General features: G+C 46.4%; 1 protein-coding gene across 4 annotated transcripts in view; it reads left to right on the forward strand.

Moving 5' to 3' along the window:
* The window catches only part of WASHC1 (WASH complex subunit 1), a 37,584-nt gene that overhangs the window by 19,805 nt on the left and 1,639 nt on the right, over window positions 1-16,140 (forward strand). For all 4 annotated transcript variants that reach the window (XM_005482693.4, XM_014264121.3, XM_026790804.2 and 1 more), the window contains 8 exons: window positions 6,701-6,812; window positions 7,505-7,651; window positions 11,966-12,102; window positions 13,001-13,136; window positions 14,170-14,374; window positions 14,833-14,997; window positions 15,201-15,359; window positions 15,929-15,997. In XM_005482693.4, the coding sequence (XP_005482750.2) occupies window positions 6,701-6,812; window positions 7,505-7,651; window positions 11,966-12,102; window positions 13,001-13,136; window positions 14,170-14,374; window positions 14,833-14,997; window positions 15,201-15,359; window positions 15,929-15,997 (1,130 nt within the window). The remainder of the gene's footprint in view (window positions 1-6,700; window positions 6,813-7,504; window positions 7,652-11,965; window positions 12,103-13,000; window positions 13,137-14,169; window positions 14,375-14,832; window positions 14,998-15,200; window positions 15,360-15,928; window positions 15,998-16,140) is intronic.

Genomic DNA, 16,140 nt, shown 5'->3' on the forward strand with positions numbered 1-16,140 from the left:
CACCTGAGAGAGGGCACAGATCAAACATTGCAGTCCAGGCTGATCTGCCTCCTATTGCTGGTAGGGAAACTGGAGCATAATGTCAAATAAGAGTGAGCTGTATAACAGAAATATTGTCTGTGTAGAATCAGACATGGTACCCACAGTGATCCAGAGGAATCTCAGATCTTTTCAAAGACATTTGCTCTCCCTACCCCAGATATAGTTCACAACAGGGTCACCTGGACATTTCTCCACTGCTTATGTTTGCTGTGACTCTGTAGTGATACACATTTTCCTTTCAATGGGAACAGGGAGGAAGATCTTTGGCTAGCCTGAGAATGGAGCTTTGATGGGAGAATGAGAAACCTAATCTTTGTGTACACACAGTTGATTAATTTAAGGTTACAAGGTGCCAAAACACCTTCTCAAGCTATCTGCCAAGTTTGATCTATTACTTCAAGCAATATGGAAACAAAATTTATTTTTGACAGCCTTGTAAAATTCTGTCCAAACAGGATTAGCCCTCCTTTGACAAGTGATTAAAAAAAAGAGGAACAAAACTGAAAACACTTAAGGCTATTACTACAAAAGATTAAGCCTCAGTGAGTAAATACTTAAGAAATTTTTTCAAGGGTGAGTGGAAACTCTAAAGATAACAAACTATACTTCCCTAGTAACTTCTACTGGTTACAGTAGTAGTGTCAGTTAACTAGAACTCCTCTCCTCTGAGGAAGGGCTGAGAGAGCTGTGGTTGTTCAGCCTGGAGAAGAGATGATTTGGAGAAGACCTCATTGCAGGCTGTCAGAACCTAAGGGGTTCATAAGAAACATGAGGACAAACTTCTTAGCTTGTACTGGTTTTAAATTAAGAGGGTAGATTCAGACTAAATATAATGAAGACATGTTCTGTGATGAGAACAGGTTGCTCAGAGTATTCAGGGCAGGTTGGCCAAGGCTCTGACCACCTTGATCATCTGAAGATGATTGGGTCGCTTCCAAGCCAAGCTGTTCTGTGATTCTGTGATTCTATACTATCATCAGCTGCCTGATATCTCAAGATTTCCTGTGGCTGCTGCTTTGGGAAGCAATTCCACTGCCAGTGGAGGAACTCAAAAGGTCACCTGTGAAACTCCAGCAGCACTGGTAAAGAACCATTTTCTCAATTGCTTCTTTTAGAAGTAATGGAGGCTTAAAATAATCTTTCCCAAAAGTTGTCACTGTGATGGTAGAACCTGTGTTGTAGATGTTTATTAACACTGTTAATGTTAATAAACAGTAGATTGACCAAAAGTAGCCTGTATAGTTTAAAAATATAATGTTGTACTTTATTTGCAAACAGATTTTCTGCATAGTATACACTGACTTTCTATTTAATATGTATTTCTTCTAAAGAAACAAAAGTGCATCTGCTTTCAGACCAGTCAGTGGTATGAGACAAGTAAAATGCTTGGAAGGTTAAAGAGGAACTTGTTTGTGACATTTTTCTACAAAGAAAAAAAAAGAGAAGCTGCTTTTCTGGAGAGGAGAGCAAGCTGCAGGGGAAGAGGGAGAAAAGCGCTGTGATGGTAGGTCAGAATTCTGAGTTTCCAGTTTTTACATAAACTTAATTCACAGTAGTGGAAGTGCCTTCTGAAATGAGAGATTAAACATGGAAATGAAATGTTTTTTGTGTAAGAACATGACCTGTGGAGAGTGATACATGCTGGATCCTGCTGAGGATAACCTGGCAACCTTGATCACTCTCCAATCTGCAAGACCTTTCAGCATCACAGGAACAGGGCAATATGCAAATGCTGGAGCACCTGCAAATCAGGCTCGAGGAGCAATCAGAGTGAGATAAACATTAATTAGTATAATACCCAAACCCTTAATGGAGGAAGGAACGTTGATTACACAGCCTCACTTGGGACTTCTTTCTGTCAGAGATGGTGTGTGATGACAGTTTCTGATTGCACTTACTCAGATAAGAAGTAAGACTTTAAAAACTGCTTAAATATGGAGAGAGAAGAGCAGAAAGCAAACAAGTTGATCTTTTGATGAGTGGTTGAATGTGCTTGGCTCTTCATAAGAGTATGTATTTTTCCTTTTTGCCTTTCAAACTTTTGAGGTGAATTGGCTTTGTGAGCTGATTTTGAATACTTCCCTGGATACTGTGAACCATAAGTGTCTTAGCAGACTTTCCTTCCCTCTCCCCATCTTGATCCTGAGGTGTTGCCAGCTGCAGGGGCAAAAGCGCTGAGTTGGAGTGGGCTTCTCACAGTCTTCATTTTGACACTTTCTTTCCTTGTTACCCTGCTCCAGTACCTGCTGCTTGGAGTGTCTGAGAACAAAATAAAATACAACAACCATAAACTCAATCCCTTCTTATTCATGCCTCCTGCAGTAAGGCAGAAATTTAATAAAAGCATACGTCATTTAGCCAAAAAAAAAAAAAGGTAGCTTGACTTTTAGGCAAGAAGCCAAGGTTTTATAGAATAAATTTACTGTATGTACCCTGAAGTTTAGAACAGCAATGCCAAGCATCACCCTGCTATCTCTGAGGCTTGGAGCTTGGGCTGGGAGGTGATGAGAAGCCTGATTTTCTGTGAGGTGTACAATCCTCATTTAAGGAAAAAGTAATTTAATACTTCGTCTGCCTTATCCTCCTGTGCAACTTCATTTCTCATTCTGCTCTGTAATGTTCTTTCTCCTTGGTTGATCACTTACTTTTATACTTCAGACATGAAAATGAAGTTCTTTGGTATTCTGGAGAGGTTTGCTCCAGCCTCTGTTGCCTAACCTTTCTCGTTCACCTTGGTGTGCAGCTTGCCTGTCCTCTCTGCCATTTCAGAAGTTTTGTCATCCCTGTCACTTTTGGGTGACATGGATGTTCAATATAGAGAGCAAAGGGTCTCTGGCTGCTGTGATGCTTCCTTGCAGCTGAATTCTGTCTTTCTCAGACACCAGTCTTGGAATCTGTTGGCCTATCTTTAAACCTTCTCTGATTTTAAACTTTTTTTCTGTTGCTGTCTGATCCTTAGCAGATACAGATGATAAAAATCACCATTTTTTGGGTTGGCACTGTGAAGTGCTTGGAGACTTGCATACAAATGTAGCATTACTGGCATTGCTGGCAATAATGGCAGTATCCAGTGTCCTGGATACCAGATTCCCAATGCCTCAAATCTTTTTCCTGTGGGAGTAAGGAAACAGTGAATTTTCCATGAAAATGGAAATAGACACAGAAACAGCAGAGGAAGTCTTTCAGTAGGCACCTGAATGAGAGATTTATCAGAGGATTTATAACAGAGTAAGAGGAAAGATCTGCTCTGTGGTTGCAGATGGGACAGAGGATAGGGGGGCAGCAAGAGAGGCTCTCAAGAGGTTCCCAAGAATTGTGAGGAAGTATTCCTGGAACTTGCTGTGGCAGTTGGAGAAAATTGCCTGTAAAATGGAGAGTGGCTTAAAGACAGCAGGATGAGGATTTTAGGACAAAGGAGAAACAAGAGCTAAGTTGGGGATGAAGTGCAGAGGGCCTGAGGGCAAAAATATTTCAGAGGGACAAGAGAAAGTGAAAGCTTGAATCAAAGCAGCTGAGAGGTTGGCTTTAATATCTGCTTAGATCAAAAAATAAAAGTCTGTATGGATTAAGAGATAATCCAGTAGATAGATTTAATCTGCCATGTGTATTGCTTCCCCAAAGAAAAACACTGGGAGGGGAAGGTTGATTTGGCTCAGTGCCCAGCATTTGAAGGTAGGTGATGCATTCTCCTTTTTTCACAGACCTTTCACTTGTCCTGAGTGAAGCACATCCTATTGAAAGGGAGGGGCTGCAGCCTCCTGCTCCTTTGCAACTCCAAAGTCATGTTGAATTTAACTGAAGGCGTTTCTCAAGCAGAAAAGAGCACTGAGAGCAAAATAGCACAGCAATGACTAAGAAAATAGGCATGGGCTGGGTTCAGATGCTCATGGTGATTGAGAGGCAGTATTGGGCCATTTTATTAACACTTAATCCCTCTTGTCCTAATTGTCCTTGTCTCCTCTTTAATGGAAATTAAGGTCTGAATGCCACCTTTCCTCCAGCACTGCCCCTGAAATCCTCAGCCACATCCCTCCATCCCTTCCTTCCTGTTTCCTTTCTTTACAAAAGCTGGTTGTGTCCTTTGAGTAAATTCAGTTTCCACAGCAGTAGAAATAGTTGATCAAACATGAGGAGGGTTTCTCCATGTATTTTTTCTGGTAAGGTATATGGTGTATGATCTCTTCTAACTAACACATACAGCTGTATCTTGAGCTGTTCATGCTAACAGTCATGCACTTCTAGGAGCCTGTACATGGAATTTGGATTGGTTGGACTGAGGGAGTTTAATTTTCATTTCAAAGTTATCTTGTTCAGCAACAAATAACTCTGTAGAATGATATGTATTCCTTCTGTGTTGTGGGCTTGCATCTGTACCACCTCAGGTGAAGGTTTTTTGCAGATCCTATAAGGTCAATGGGATTTGGCCTGTCAAATCCTTGAGAGGAGATCACAGGAGAATGTGCAGGGTGCCTCAGAGAGGATCCATCATGGTTTGAAACACCTGAGCTGGCACTGGACAACTTCCCCAGCTTATGCTGGGAAGAGGCATTTGGATGTCTCCCCTCTTTTTTTTGAGGGAAGAGGTTGGTACCTGGTGAAACACTGGGGATAATGTGGGGCAGGAAAGGGAGTGAGGGAGGTGTTTGACTGCCTCACTGGACCCACTCATGTTCATGAAGTGAAAGGGAGAAGAACACTTATTGGTTTCCAGACCTGGGCTTGCATAACTATTTGCTTAGCACTTCCTTCTGGGAGAGAAGCATGTGCCTTGTCAGATGCTGAAAATTGTGTCTGGAAGTCAGCAGGGTACTGGCTAAAAGGCAATTGATACCTCACTTTTATTTGGAGCTTCAAGAAAGCTTTGTGGAGTTCTTCTAGGAGAGAGGTCTACTCTCAGGTGAGAGAGAAAATTGCATCATTGATTTGAGGGAGAGCAGCAAAGCAGAAATAAATGACTCAGTTTTTTCAGCTTTGAAGGGAGTAAAAATAGTCAGATGCCTCTAGAGAGCAGTACTGGAAATAGTGTCAATCAATACTATTATGAAACCTCTAGAAAAGAGGTGAACTGTGAGGTGGGAAAAATCTGCTGGTGAGAGCAGTTAGGAAAGATTTAGGTCCTTCAGAGGCATCTCACACTTGAACAAAACGAGGCAATGGGACAGCCCTGTGACACATGAAATTTGCTGCAGACAGGTGCTAGGAAATGCAGACTGAAAGGAACAACAGAAACTACTCTGAGAACCTATCAAGTGTAAAACTGATATGAACTTACTCCACTGAGGCAGAGGGAGGGTGTGGGAAGGAAATCATGAACAGATTTGTACTCAGTGTTGGTACAAAATACAAGCTGTTAGACTGTGTTTAAAATAAAATGGGGTAATGGAGAGTAATTCTGAGAGGGAGAATCTCATGAGGTTCAATTTTGCTCATCTCCCACTCCAAGCAGAGTAAGGTAGAAACAGGCTGTGTGCTATCATGCCATATGCATAAGGAAGGATTTTTCATGCCTCCAGGAAGAGGAGAGCATGGCTATAAACAAACAGAAATACTTCAAGTTTAGAGAAAGTGAGGGGTTTTTTTTTAGAATGGTACAAGGAGAACAGGCTGCTTGTTCTTGCTGTTTTTCACTATCTGCATTGAGGGGGGGTTATATTTCTATACTATAAGAGAGAATGTGCTGCCCAAAGTGAAAATACTGGAAAAGATGGATTTGGTACAGTTTGGAATTGGGAATCATGGCTAAATGCTGATTCTCAAATTCATTACTGAAGGGAATTAGAGCAGGAAAAAAACATGAGAGCTCTCTCCTCAAAAGCAAAGAGAGACTCTTGGTGAAATTTAAAGACAATGCTTGAGATTGCTTTTCACAGGCACAGAATGATCCAGTGGAACTGGGGTGAAAGTTCAGAAGACTTTTCAGCTTTTACCCTTGTAGCTGAGGAGAATCTGCTGGTTATGAATAGGAAAGGAGGCCTCTGAGAAGGTGACTCCATCATTAGCTGTAGCTGATGCCTGCTCCCAGCATCCCAAAGCATTCTGATGCTGATCTAGTGGTATGGGTTGAGATAAAAACAATTAAATTATATAATAATAATAATGATGATGATGATGTAAAGGAAAATAATAAAAAATAGAGAGAAATGCAACACAAGAAAGCCAAGTGATGCAAATAAAATCAATTGCTCACCACCAACTTGTGAAGCTTGTCAGTCCCCAAGCAGGGGACCCCAGCCAACTTTCTCCCCAGTTTATAGGCTGAGCATGATGCCATGTGGTCTGGAACATCCCTTGGGTCACTTGGGATCAGGTGTCCTGGCTGTATCCCCTCCCAGCTCCCTGTGGTGGGAAGAGAGGCAGAAAAGGCCTTGACTCTAAGATCTGCTTAGCAATAATTAAATGATCCCTGTGTTTTCCATCTTTCTGTGCCCCAAACAGCCACAGGAGCATCATGCTGTGACTCATGGATTAATCCTATTCATGTTGGACTACCTAAGGCTCTCAGTGGGATGGATACAAGCATGGCTCAACCATCACTGTTTTCACTGTGAAACAACCCACTCCCCTGAGATTCACATCCTTCTCTGAGGGGCTGGGGAGTGCTGTTTTGAAAAGAACCACTGATTGTTCAGCTCAACAAGTGTCCTTGCCTCCTTGCTAGGATCTCTCAGCGGGTGGAGGCCAGCCGGGCACAGCTCCGGGCCATTGGGGAGAGAGTCACCCTCGCCCAGGCCAAGATTGAGAAGATAAAGGGCAGCAAGAAGGCTATTAAGGTAGTGACTGCAGTGGAGGCTGCATGGCCTCTTCTCTTCCTTCTTTCTTTGCTCCTGACATGAGCTCTGGAGAAGAAAAGGTGCTCAGCTGCTGCAGCTGCTGCCCACTCACCTCTCCATGCCTTACTGCTGAGCAGGATTGTGGTGAGAATCCCATTCCTGATTGGCCAATGGATGAATTTTAGACCCATGAGCCACACAGCTCCAGGCTTTATGTAGCCTTTATAGGTTTCTGTCCCAGCTGTTTTCTGAGAAAGAGAAAAGTATGTGCTGACCTAAGCCTAACTAACTCCTTCAGTTCAGGCTCATAGACATTTACTTGAATGAAAGCTGCTGTCAGAGGGACTCCCTTTAGTGCACCTTAATCCCATTGAGCCATGTAAAACTGGTGAAAATCCTTCTTTCCCCATTCTTGCTCCATTTTATACAGTATTTCCAACTCCTTTCCTGCCAGTAGAAGCCTTTTTGCCAGTGATTTCCTAGTCCTTTTACAGAGAGAGAAAAGCTCTGGAATTCCAGTTTCAGAAGTGGCAGCCCATGCATATTGAGTCTGTGCACATAGCCCTTAGGAGCCTGTTGACTCCAAGGCTGTCCATTGGCAGCTCAGTTTGCATGTTTGCTCCTCTCCATGTGTTTCTGCCTTGTAGGATTGCCTAGTTGTTGGGTTTTAGTCCCTCCTTGTTTCTCCATAGGTGTTTTCCAGTGCCAAGTATCCAGCCCCTGAACGACTGCAGGAGTACAGTTCAATTTTTGCTGGTGCAGAAGACCCAGCTAAACAGAAATGGCCAAGACACAAGATTCAGAGCAAACACCAAATGCTGGATGAAAAAGCTCTGCAGGTAAGGAGGAGAACAGACCTTGGGAAGGACAAGCAAAGAGAACCTGGAGGCTGTTCATCTCTTTGATAAAGTGAGCCAGGGCTTTGGGACATAGGCTAGGAGTAGAACATATTTTCATTTGGCCTGTCAATGGGGAGGGTGTGAGGTCAGACTGGGAAGCTTCTGGAGGTGCCACTTGGAGAGGGCCATGTCAGTACAAGAGTTTGGGTGGCTGTGCCCTGCCAAGTGTCTGGAGCAGTTCCATTTCCTGAAGTGCTGCTGTTTCCTGCAGTGGTGTTGGTGGGTGCTGCTGCCTGGGCTCAAGGCTTTGGCTGTGCATAGTGAGGCAGCTGGGATCAAGCTCATAATTGTTTCAGAAATAGTTTCTGAAGGCTCTGATATTACTTCTGGTGAGAGGGGGAAAGTAAGGAGGCTTGTGAGTGTCAGGAGAAAAAGGAGTCATTCATTAGAGCATTTTTCTGCCCCAGGAAATCGTTGCATTTGGGCATTGTCCCTGGGTTGGAAGGACAGGAGGAAGAGCTGCTGTGCTTAAAGTTTAAAAGTTGCTGTGTATGTGCTGTGTCAGGAGTAGCAGATGTGCTGTTCCTAGCAGGTTAAGGATCAGTTTGACAACTTCCCTGCTCTCCACCCCTAAAGAGACTTCCTTCCTCATCCTTGTGTGACTTGGCCAAAAATAAAACTGCCACTGAATAATTTATCATGCTAAACTTCCCTGAGTGTTAATGGAGTTGAGACTTCACACAGAGAGGTAGTTATGAATATTTCAGCCAGGCCAAGGAAGCAGCATTGCTGGCCAAATGGAGAGCTGGCAAACTTGAGCAGGGTTCCTGCTTCCTTCCAGTCCTGGCAGTGGCACAGGCAGAGCTGCATGGGACAGGCTGCTGTCTGCCAGGGAGTGCTGCTGTCTGATGGTGGCCCCATCCCTCTGGAATTGGGGGAGCAGAGGCAGGCAGGGAGATGGGCTCCCACCCTGAAAGGCTGGTGCTGAAGTACAGCCCCTTGCACAGGGAAGGGATTGAGAAGAACATCAGCTGTTAAAATGCTGTATCCCACAAATGGCATGGTGCACATGCCATTCCCCACAGCCATGTGCCTGGGATGCCATCTCTTCCAGTCCCAGTCAGTCTGTACCACTGCCATGTTCTGCCCTTTGTGACTAAAGCTGCCATCACCACAGGGGCTTTGTTTCAGGCCCTGGGGGATGTTTGTTGCTCCCCTCCTGTGACCCAAATTTTGATCTTCTTTTGGGACTGTTGATCTTTCTCTGGCTTTGCTGAGTCTGCCTCATGCAGCAGTGTTCACTCTTGGCAAGCTCACACACACGAGCTCCTCTGTGGGGTGGGGATGCTGCTGTCAGTGGTGAAGGATGGAGGGGCTGATGTGCTGAATGGGGCTCAGCGTGGCCAAGCTCTGACCACATTTCAGGGGGACAGGCCCTTCTCAGCCATAGCTGAGCACAGAGCCTTGCAGTAATGAAATGTGACAGGGAGAAGTCTAATGTTTGCATTTAGGCTTTCCTCAATTATTCAGGGCTTTCAGCAGGGGCTCACTGCCTGTTTTCAGGTCTGATGAAAGAGAAGCCTCTTTGCTGTGAGCACAGTGGCCTTTGCTAAACTCCACGTGCACACAGCACCTCATCAGGAAAGCAAACTCTGCTGATGTCAGTCTGAGGGGAAGTGGTGGCAGCTTTAGGGGTTTTGCTGTGGTGGGTAAGCAGCTGAGTTGGAAATGTGTGTGGGTCTGCAGTTGATTATAAATGCTTCCCCCTTGGATTTTCTTCTTGCCCCCTCAACCCCAAGCAAGTGAAAACTCATTTGTTTAGAGGATGCTGTTTAGGCAAGGTAAGCACTGATGGGTGAGAGTGCCAGAAACACAGTGCTAGTGGTGAGCCTGGAAATCCCTCTGCTTTGCACAATGCAGGGTTACAGCAAGGCAGGGCTCAGCTGGGAGCTGGCTGCAGCCCTGTGGGGCTTCCCTTTGTGGTGGGAGCTGTGTCTGGGTGCTGCACATGGGAAGAAGTCCAAGCAAAAGTTACCACCCACTGCTGGAGTAACCTTGTGTCAGTAACTTAGCATGTCCTTGTGAATTCTGCCTCTCCCAGAGCCACCATAGGCATGTGGAGCCTAAACCAGGCTTTTGTCACTTGCTCATCTTGAAATACTTTCCCAGCTGGCCTCAGCACTCCATTGGTGTGGGGGGAGTGGGATTTCTGGTACATCCACCAATTCCATTTGTAATAGTGTGTGTTTAATTAAATAAAGAGCCAGAATGACTTTAAATATTTTTAACTGTAGGTTCTTTAGAAGAAAAATGCTGTGTCCTTGGGGTTGTGATCCTGCCAAGGTGCCAGCCCCCAGGTTGGGGTGTTTGAGCTTTCAAACAACCCCCATGGCTTCAGTATGTCAAGGTTGCCAAACTTTGGCATAAGAACTTAATGCTCCTATAAGAAAACTAATTTTTAAATGGCACCTTAACTTGTGGAATTCACAGTTGCAGGATATTTTTGACAGTGTGTGGAAGTTCCAAATTTCAGAGCGTATCTAGGTACTTGAGTAAGACTAGCACTTTGATTGCATTTAAATTAAAAGGATTATATTTCACATTTCAGAAGAGTCATACTTAGTGCTTTTATAAATTCCTTAGATGAGGTTTGTAAGTAAATGTAGGTAATGGTTCTTTTCTCTCTACACCCTTACAGTGATGCACAATCTTCCAGTGCTAACTGAAGTATACAAAAGAGAGAATTAAAAAAGATATATAAATGACTTGAGGGCTAAGTGTGTCTGAACAGTTCTGGCAAAAAGAGTCAGTACTCCCTCATGCTTAAAAAATTAAACATTGGGAAATGAATATTAATGATCAAAAGAACTTTCATTTTTGAGTCTCTGCTTCTACAATCTCTAAATAAGAATTTATATATTTTTGCCTATTTGCTTCCATTATAAAATAGAAGGTGTTAACTTCAATGTATTTTTTACAAGTTGGAACCTGAATTAAATCAAAACCTTGCAGGTCCTTTCTTATAGCATTTTATAGTCTCAGAGCATCATATAAACTCTTAGTGGACTAACTGAACTGTGACTAAGCCATTTCCTTGGATTTCTGGCTACCAGATTCAAGACTGAAATTTCAATCAGCAGGAACTGCTTGTGTCCCTGAGATGTGGTCTTAAAACTGAACCACCAGTGGTTTCCATTTCTCCCACACAAGTACAAGGAGGGGAGAGGGACTGAGAGAATGGGGTGGTGCAGGGATGCTGGAAGCAGTGAGGCAGTAGGAATCTGTGGACAGTATTTGGAGTGGTGGCAGAAGAAAACCACAGGTGTGGCGAGTTACTTAACCTGGCAGAGTGCTCTGGTTTCTCCTGGTATGAATACTGACTGCCTTGTAGCTGCTGCTTGCCTTTCTTGTGAAGAAAGAATTGTGAAGGGGCTGAGGAGGGGTCTACAGAGGGGTCTGATGTGTGTGACACATCCCAAAGTGTCTGTGTTCAGGAACTGATGCCTTTGCTCCCTCTGGAGCAGAGTGCTGTGGGCACTGAGCTTCATCCCCAGAGCATGTGGCAGCGGGCACTGTCACGGCAGCTGAAGCACTGCTCTGATGTGGGATGGCAACCCCTGTGCTCTTTAAAAGTCAGGCAGCTCAGATGTAATAAGTCCTTTTCGAAAGGGAACTCTATATATTATGCATGAAGTTTTAGAACTGAGAGAGAGAAGATTTCAGTTCATTAGAGTTGAAAACTCCTGCAAATCCCTCAGGCTTTGCAAAACCATCTGGCACACGTTCCAGCCTGTGCTCTCCTTTCTGCCTGATCTCTTGCCTAGTGCAGGCACTCTGTTCTTTCCTAACCTCTTTTTCCTTTGCCTTCCTGCCTACCCCACCTGGGCAATCACAGCTCTTAAAACATCAAGTGAAGGCAGCAGAGGGGAGGTAATAGAGAGGTGTGGGGAACTCTGCCTGCATGAAAATGTGTTGTAATTGGAGACACTGTAACAAAAGCCTTTTAGGCTGTGGTGCTTGATCCCTGCCTGTGACTACAGAGCCAGAGAGGTGGTTTTACTCTGGTGGATACTTGCCAGAGTGTGTTCAGCATGACCCATCCATGGCAGCAAAAGCACTTGCTGCCAGTCTGAACTGCCAACACTTTTCATGATTGAGGGGTTGCAATGTTGTTCATGTACTTCCTAGCTCAAAGGGAGATAGAGAGGGAGCAGCAGGGTTCCCAGACCATACAGTGGGGTGTGGTGGCTGGGGAGAGCTGCCTCAGCAGCCATGGTTCTATTGTCTCACCACCTTTTATCTGCCTTCTTGCAGGAAAAGCTCAAGTATTTCCCTGTGTGCGTGAGCACCAAAATTCACCAGGAGGATGATGCAGAAGAAGGCCTGGGCAGCCTTCCCAGGAACATCAGCTCCCTCAGCTCCCTGCTACTCTTCAATACCACCGAGAACCTGTGAGAGCTGGAGCAGTGCTGTGCTGCTCACCTGCCCCTGCTTGTCTCAGAGGACCTTTCCCTTCCTCAGGCATTGCAATGACTGCTTGCTTTCCTGGGGATGGTACCTATCAGGCTCTTGATAGGACAGGGTTTGATACCTCTCTGCTGGCTTCCAGCTGGGAACCTTCCCTGCTCTTTGCCTTGGGTGGAAGCAGTTATTTTGTCCCCTTCTGATCCTCTACTCACCCGATTCAACCCAACTTTGCACATTCTTTTGCTTAGTTCTTTCTGTTGTACATCTAATTTCTTTCCAGCCTTGAGATATGCCTGCCCTTCTCTGCCCTGTGTGCCAGCTTAGGTACTGCTGCTTCTCATGGCAACTCCTCACAGCATTACTTTATTGCTTTTGCTGCTTTAATGTCTCCACCACCTCCCTCACTGCAGTTCCCTTTTCCACTCACATCATGGTTCTTCTTTCTGCTCTTACTGAAGAGCTACTTTAAGCTCTTCTTGAGCTTTCAGCTGCTGGACCTTGTCGTTCTTCTCCTGAGCCATGGATCATTTCTCCTTTTTGTCTGTCCTCATGGACCCTGAGTGAAAAATCACTGGTGTCCTGCTGCAGGCTGTAGGACGGTTTCAGGCCAGGTGGTAAAAAGGGGAGAGCTTGGTCATGGTGGCACTACAATGGGGCTTTGCTGTAGAATTAGTCTGGAGGCTGCACTGGCAGGGTGGGGAGCTGCTTGCCTCCTGGTTGTGGAGGGGAAAGGCAGAAAAATGGAGCTAAAAGAAGGAAGCTGGAAGGCCCAGCATGTTCCAGCTTTATGAGTGAAGTCAGGTCTTTGCCTCCAAGGCCCTCTTGTGTACACTGTTTCTTCTGGCCTTGGTTCTCACTAAAATACTTGTTTTCTGCCCTTAGGTACAAGAAGTATGTGTTCCTGGATCCCCTGGCTGGAGCAGTGACCAAGACCCATGTGGCTCTAGAAACAGAGACAGAAGAGAAGCTCTTTGATGCACCTCTCTCCATCACCAAACGGGGACAGCTAGACCGACAGGTGAGAGGCAGCTGCCTACATTTCAGAGGGTTGTGCTCAGTTCTGTGAAAAGAAAGGACTTTGATAGGGTGGTGAGCAGGTAGGACTAAAGCCCCTTACAGGGCTGCAGAGTATTCATTTATCAGAAGGACCTTGCCTGGTTTTGTGCTTGAGGTCCTGGTGTGAGCTTGATGAGTGAGACAAAAGCCTCACACTTGGCAGGCATTTCTCTCTGCTCAAGCCTTTGTTGAGTGGTGAAAGGAGAGTAATGGGATGGGATATCAACTCCCTTGTGCCACCTCCTGAGCCTCAGAGTGTGAGGGTGATGTGCCACTGCTAGAAGGTCCCTGGGGTGAAGTGGGATCCCCATCATTCCTGCTGGGAAGGGGTGCCTACTGGTGCAAACAGAACCAGTCTGGCCAGCCAGACTGAGCAAAGGGCTGTGCTTGCTGTACACAAGGGGCAGGCAGTGCACCAAACCAGCTGCCCCAACATGTGACTGGTACCTGGCACCTTATAAAGGCCATAACTGGGGTGTACCAGCTTTGCTGGGACTGGGAAAAGGAGCCTGGCAATCATCTGTTCATCATGTTGGACTGGAGGATATAATGTATATAGTGATATAATGTATATAGTGAACAAACTCTTTATTCACATCCACCATCACTGCTGTGTTGCCTGTGTGTTAAACACAAAAGCAAACCCCTGTAACTACTGGTTTGTGCATTTTAATCTTTGGAATAGTTCAGACACCATCCTCTTCTGGAGGAGAAGGGACTGGTTTATTTAGGCTGCAGCAGTTAGTGTGTGAACCCTTCAGAGTTCACTGGTTACTGTGAAACTAAGAAGGGTTCTGCACTTCCTCCTCCTGCAGTCTGCCTTTCCCAAGCCTGGCCTGCAGGAGGTAACTGCTTAGCACAGAGCTGTAGGGGTAGCTGATGTGCCAAGGTACCCCAGCCCAGCTCTGGCTGGTGCCCAGATTGTTCCCTGCAGTGCCCCTGTTTGCAGCAAGCACATAGTCACTGCCTTACCTTGTTGGTTTGGGTTTCTTCAGGTCGCTGAAAATTACTTCTATGTGCCAGATCTGGGCCAGGTCCCTGAGATTGATGTGCCCTCCTACCTGCCAGACCTGCCTGGCATTGCTGCAGACCTCATGTACAGCGCTGACCTGGGCCCTGGCATTGCACCCTCTGCCCCCAGCAGTGCAATTCCAGAGCTGCCCACTTTCAACACTGAGTCTGTGGAGCCTTTGCAACCAGGTATTTTCAATCTCTGATCCCAGGACCGCATGAAGGAGGAAGGAGGGGATTGCTGGAAAGTGGAGATGAGGCAGAAAGTCCCTTGGTAGAAATTTTAAGATGGATGATGGATGTTGCACTTCTGGTTTAGGCCTGAGGGAAAGCTGCAACCTGCTCAAGTTCTGGCCTGACTGCAGCCCCTTTACCTCCCTCCCCCTCTCTCTGCATAGCTGGGGAGGAGGGAGCACAGTGTGTGTGTCAGCCTGGTGGGATGTCCTTGTGCAAGTGGGATGCAGCTGGGGAGGGAGAGTAGGAGAATCTCAGACTCTTGCCTTGGCCCTGCCTGCTGTTAAGAGATAGTGCACAGGGCAGGAGTGCTCTGCTGCAGGTGCTGAGGACTCTGATCTGTTGCTGCTGAGGTGTGTGAAGCTCTGAGGTGAAACTGGGACTCTTCAGATACAATTTCTTTAATATTTCAGATCTCCAAGACGCTAAGCTCTTGCCACCTCCTCCCCCTCCACCTCCCCCTCCGCCTCCTGTTGTGCCAACTCCGGTGCCTCCTCCGCCGCCCCTGCCCCAGCCCACGGCACCCTTGGAAGCAGCTCAGGCAGGGAGTGAGGAGAGCAGCAGCACAGTGCCTGCAGGTAAGGGTGGGCTCCTCCACAGCTGCACAGCCTCCTTCCCTTCACCTGTGTCCTTGGGGGCCTTCCCAGCCTTCCAGCAGGGGAAGATGTGCAGTGGGATGAGATGCTGTCAAGGTACTGGAGTAGCCCTTGCCATGGGAATTTGGCTGGGCCTGTAGCTGATGCACTGACCCTGATGCTGTCTGTCCTTCCTGTCCCTGCAGCTTCAGTCCAAGGAGCCCCAAAGGAGGTGGTGAACCCCTCCACTGGGCGTGCCAGTCTCTTGGAGTCCATCCGCCAGGCCGGGGGCATTGGGAAGGCCAACCTTCGCAGCGTCAAGGAGAGAAAGCTGGAGAAAAAGAAGCAGAAGGAACAAGAACAAGGTGCTGAGACTCTTTGGCACAACTTTTTTTCCTTGTCAGGCTGGGGAGGTGTTGGGTCTGGGGGCAGGCAGGCAAGGCAGGAGCACAGTGAACTCACAGAGCAGAAAGGAGTTGTCTCCTCACAGGCTGATGGAGGTCTCAGGTGTTCACCACTCAGCCAGAGCTCTGTGAACTTGCTAAACCCCACTGGCCCAACGGGCATCTGCCCCAGGGCTTATAGGGAAGTTTCACGTGTGATGCACAGGAGCAGGCACACAAATGAAACCCTGGGGGACAGGGCTGAACCAGTTTAAGCACCTTGGCTGAGGTGAATTCCACTCAATGGAATCCATTCAGTTCATTTCTCAGTGAATTCCACTCTTGGTTTTCCCCAGGAGATGCCATTAACCCTGCTAGCAGTACCTAGTGTTTTCCTGAATTGAAAGTGGACTGTAGTTTTGGGGTGTCATACAAAATTAGAGGTTTGGAGTTTTTTCTTTATCTGAAGGCAGTATTGCCAGGAAATGCTTTTGCCATAGTGCTTAGCTCAGACTAATCTTTCTTCACTGACTTGTTCTGCTCTGTTTCAGTGAGAGCTACGGGACAAGGTGGAGATTTGATGTCAGACCTGTTCAACAAGCTGGTGCTGAGGCGCAAAGGTACTGTCCTGCAATGTGGGCTCATTCCCCCAGGAAACAGGGAGAGCACTCCCTGGTACCCAGGCTGTGTCAGCCACAGCCTTGGACACAGGAACAGAGATTTTCCTGGGCAGGGTACCACAGTGCAGCTGGGAGTGTCTTTA

The sequence above is a fragment of the Zonotrichia albicollis genome, chromosome 4, assembly GCF_047830755.1.
Source record: "Zonotrichia albicollis isolate bZonAlb1 chromosome 4, bZonAlb1.hap1, whole genome shotgun sequence".
NCBI classification, from domain to species: Eukaryota; Metazoa; Chordata; class Aves; order Passeriformes; family Passerellidae; genus Zonotrichia; species Zonotrichia albicollis.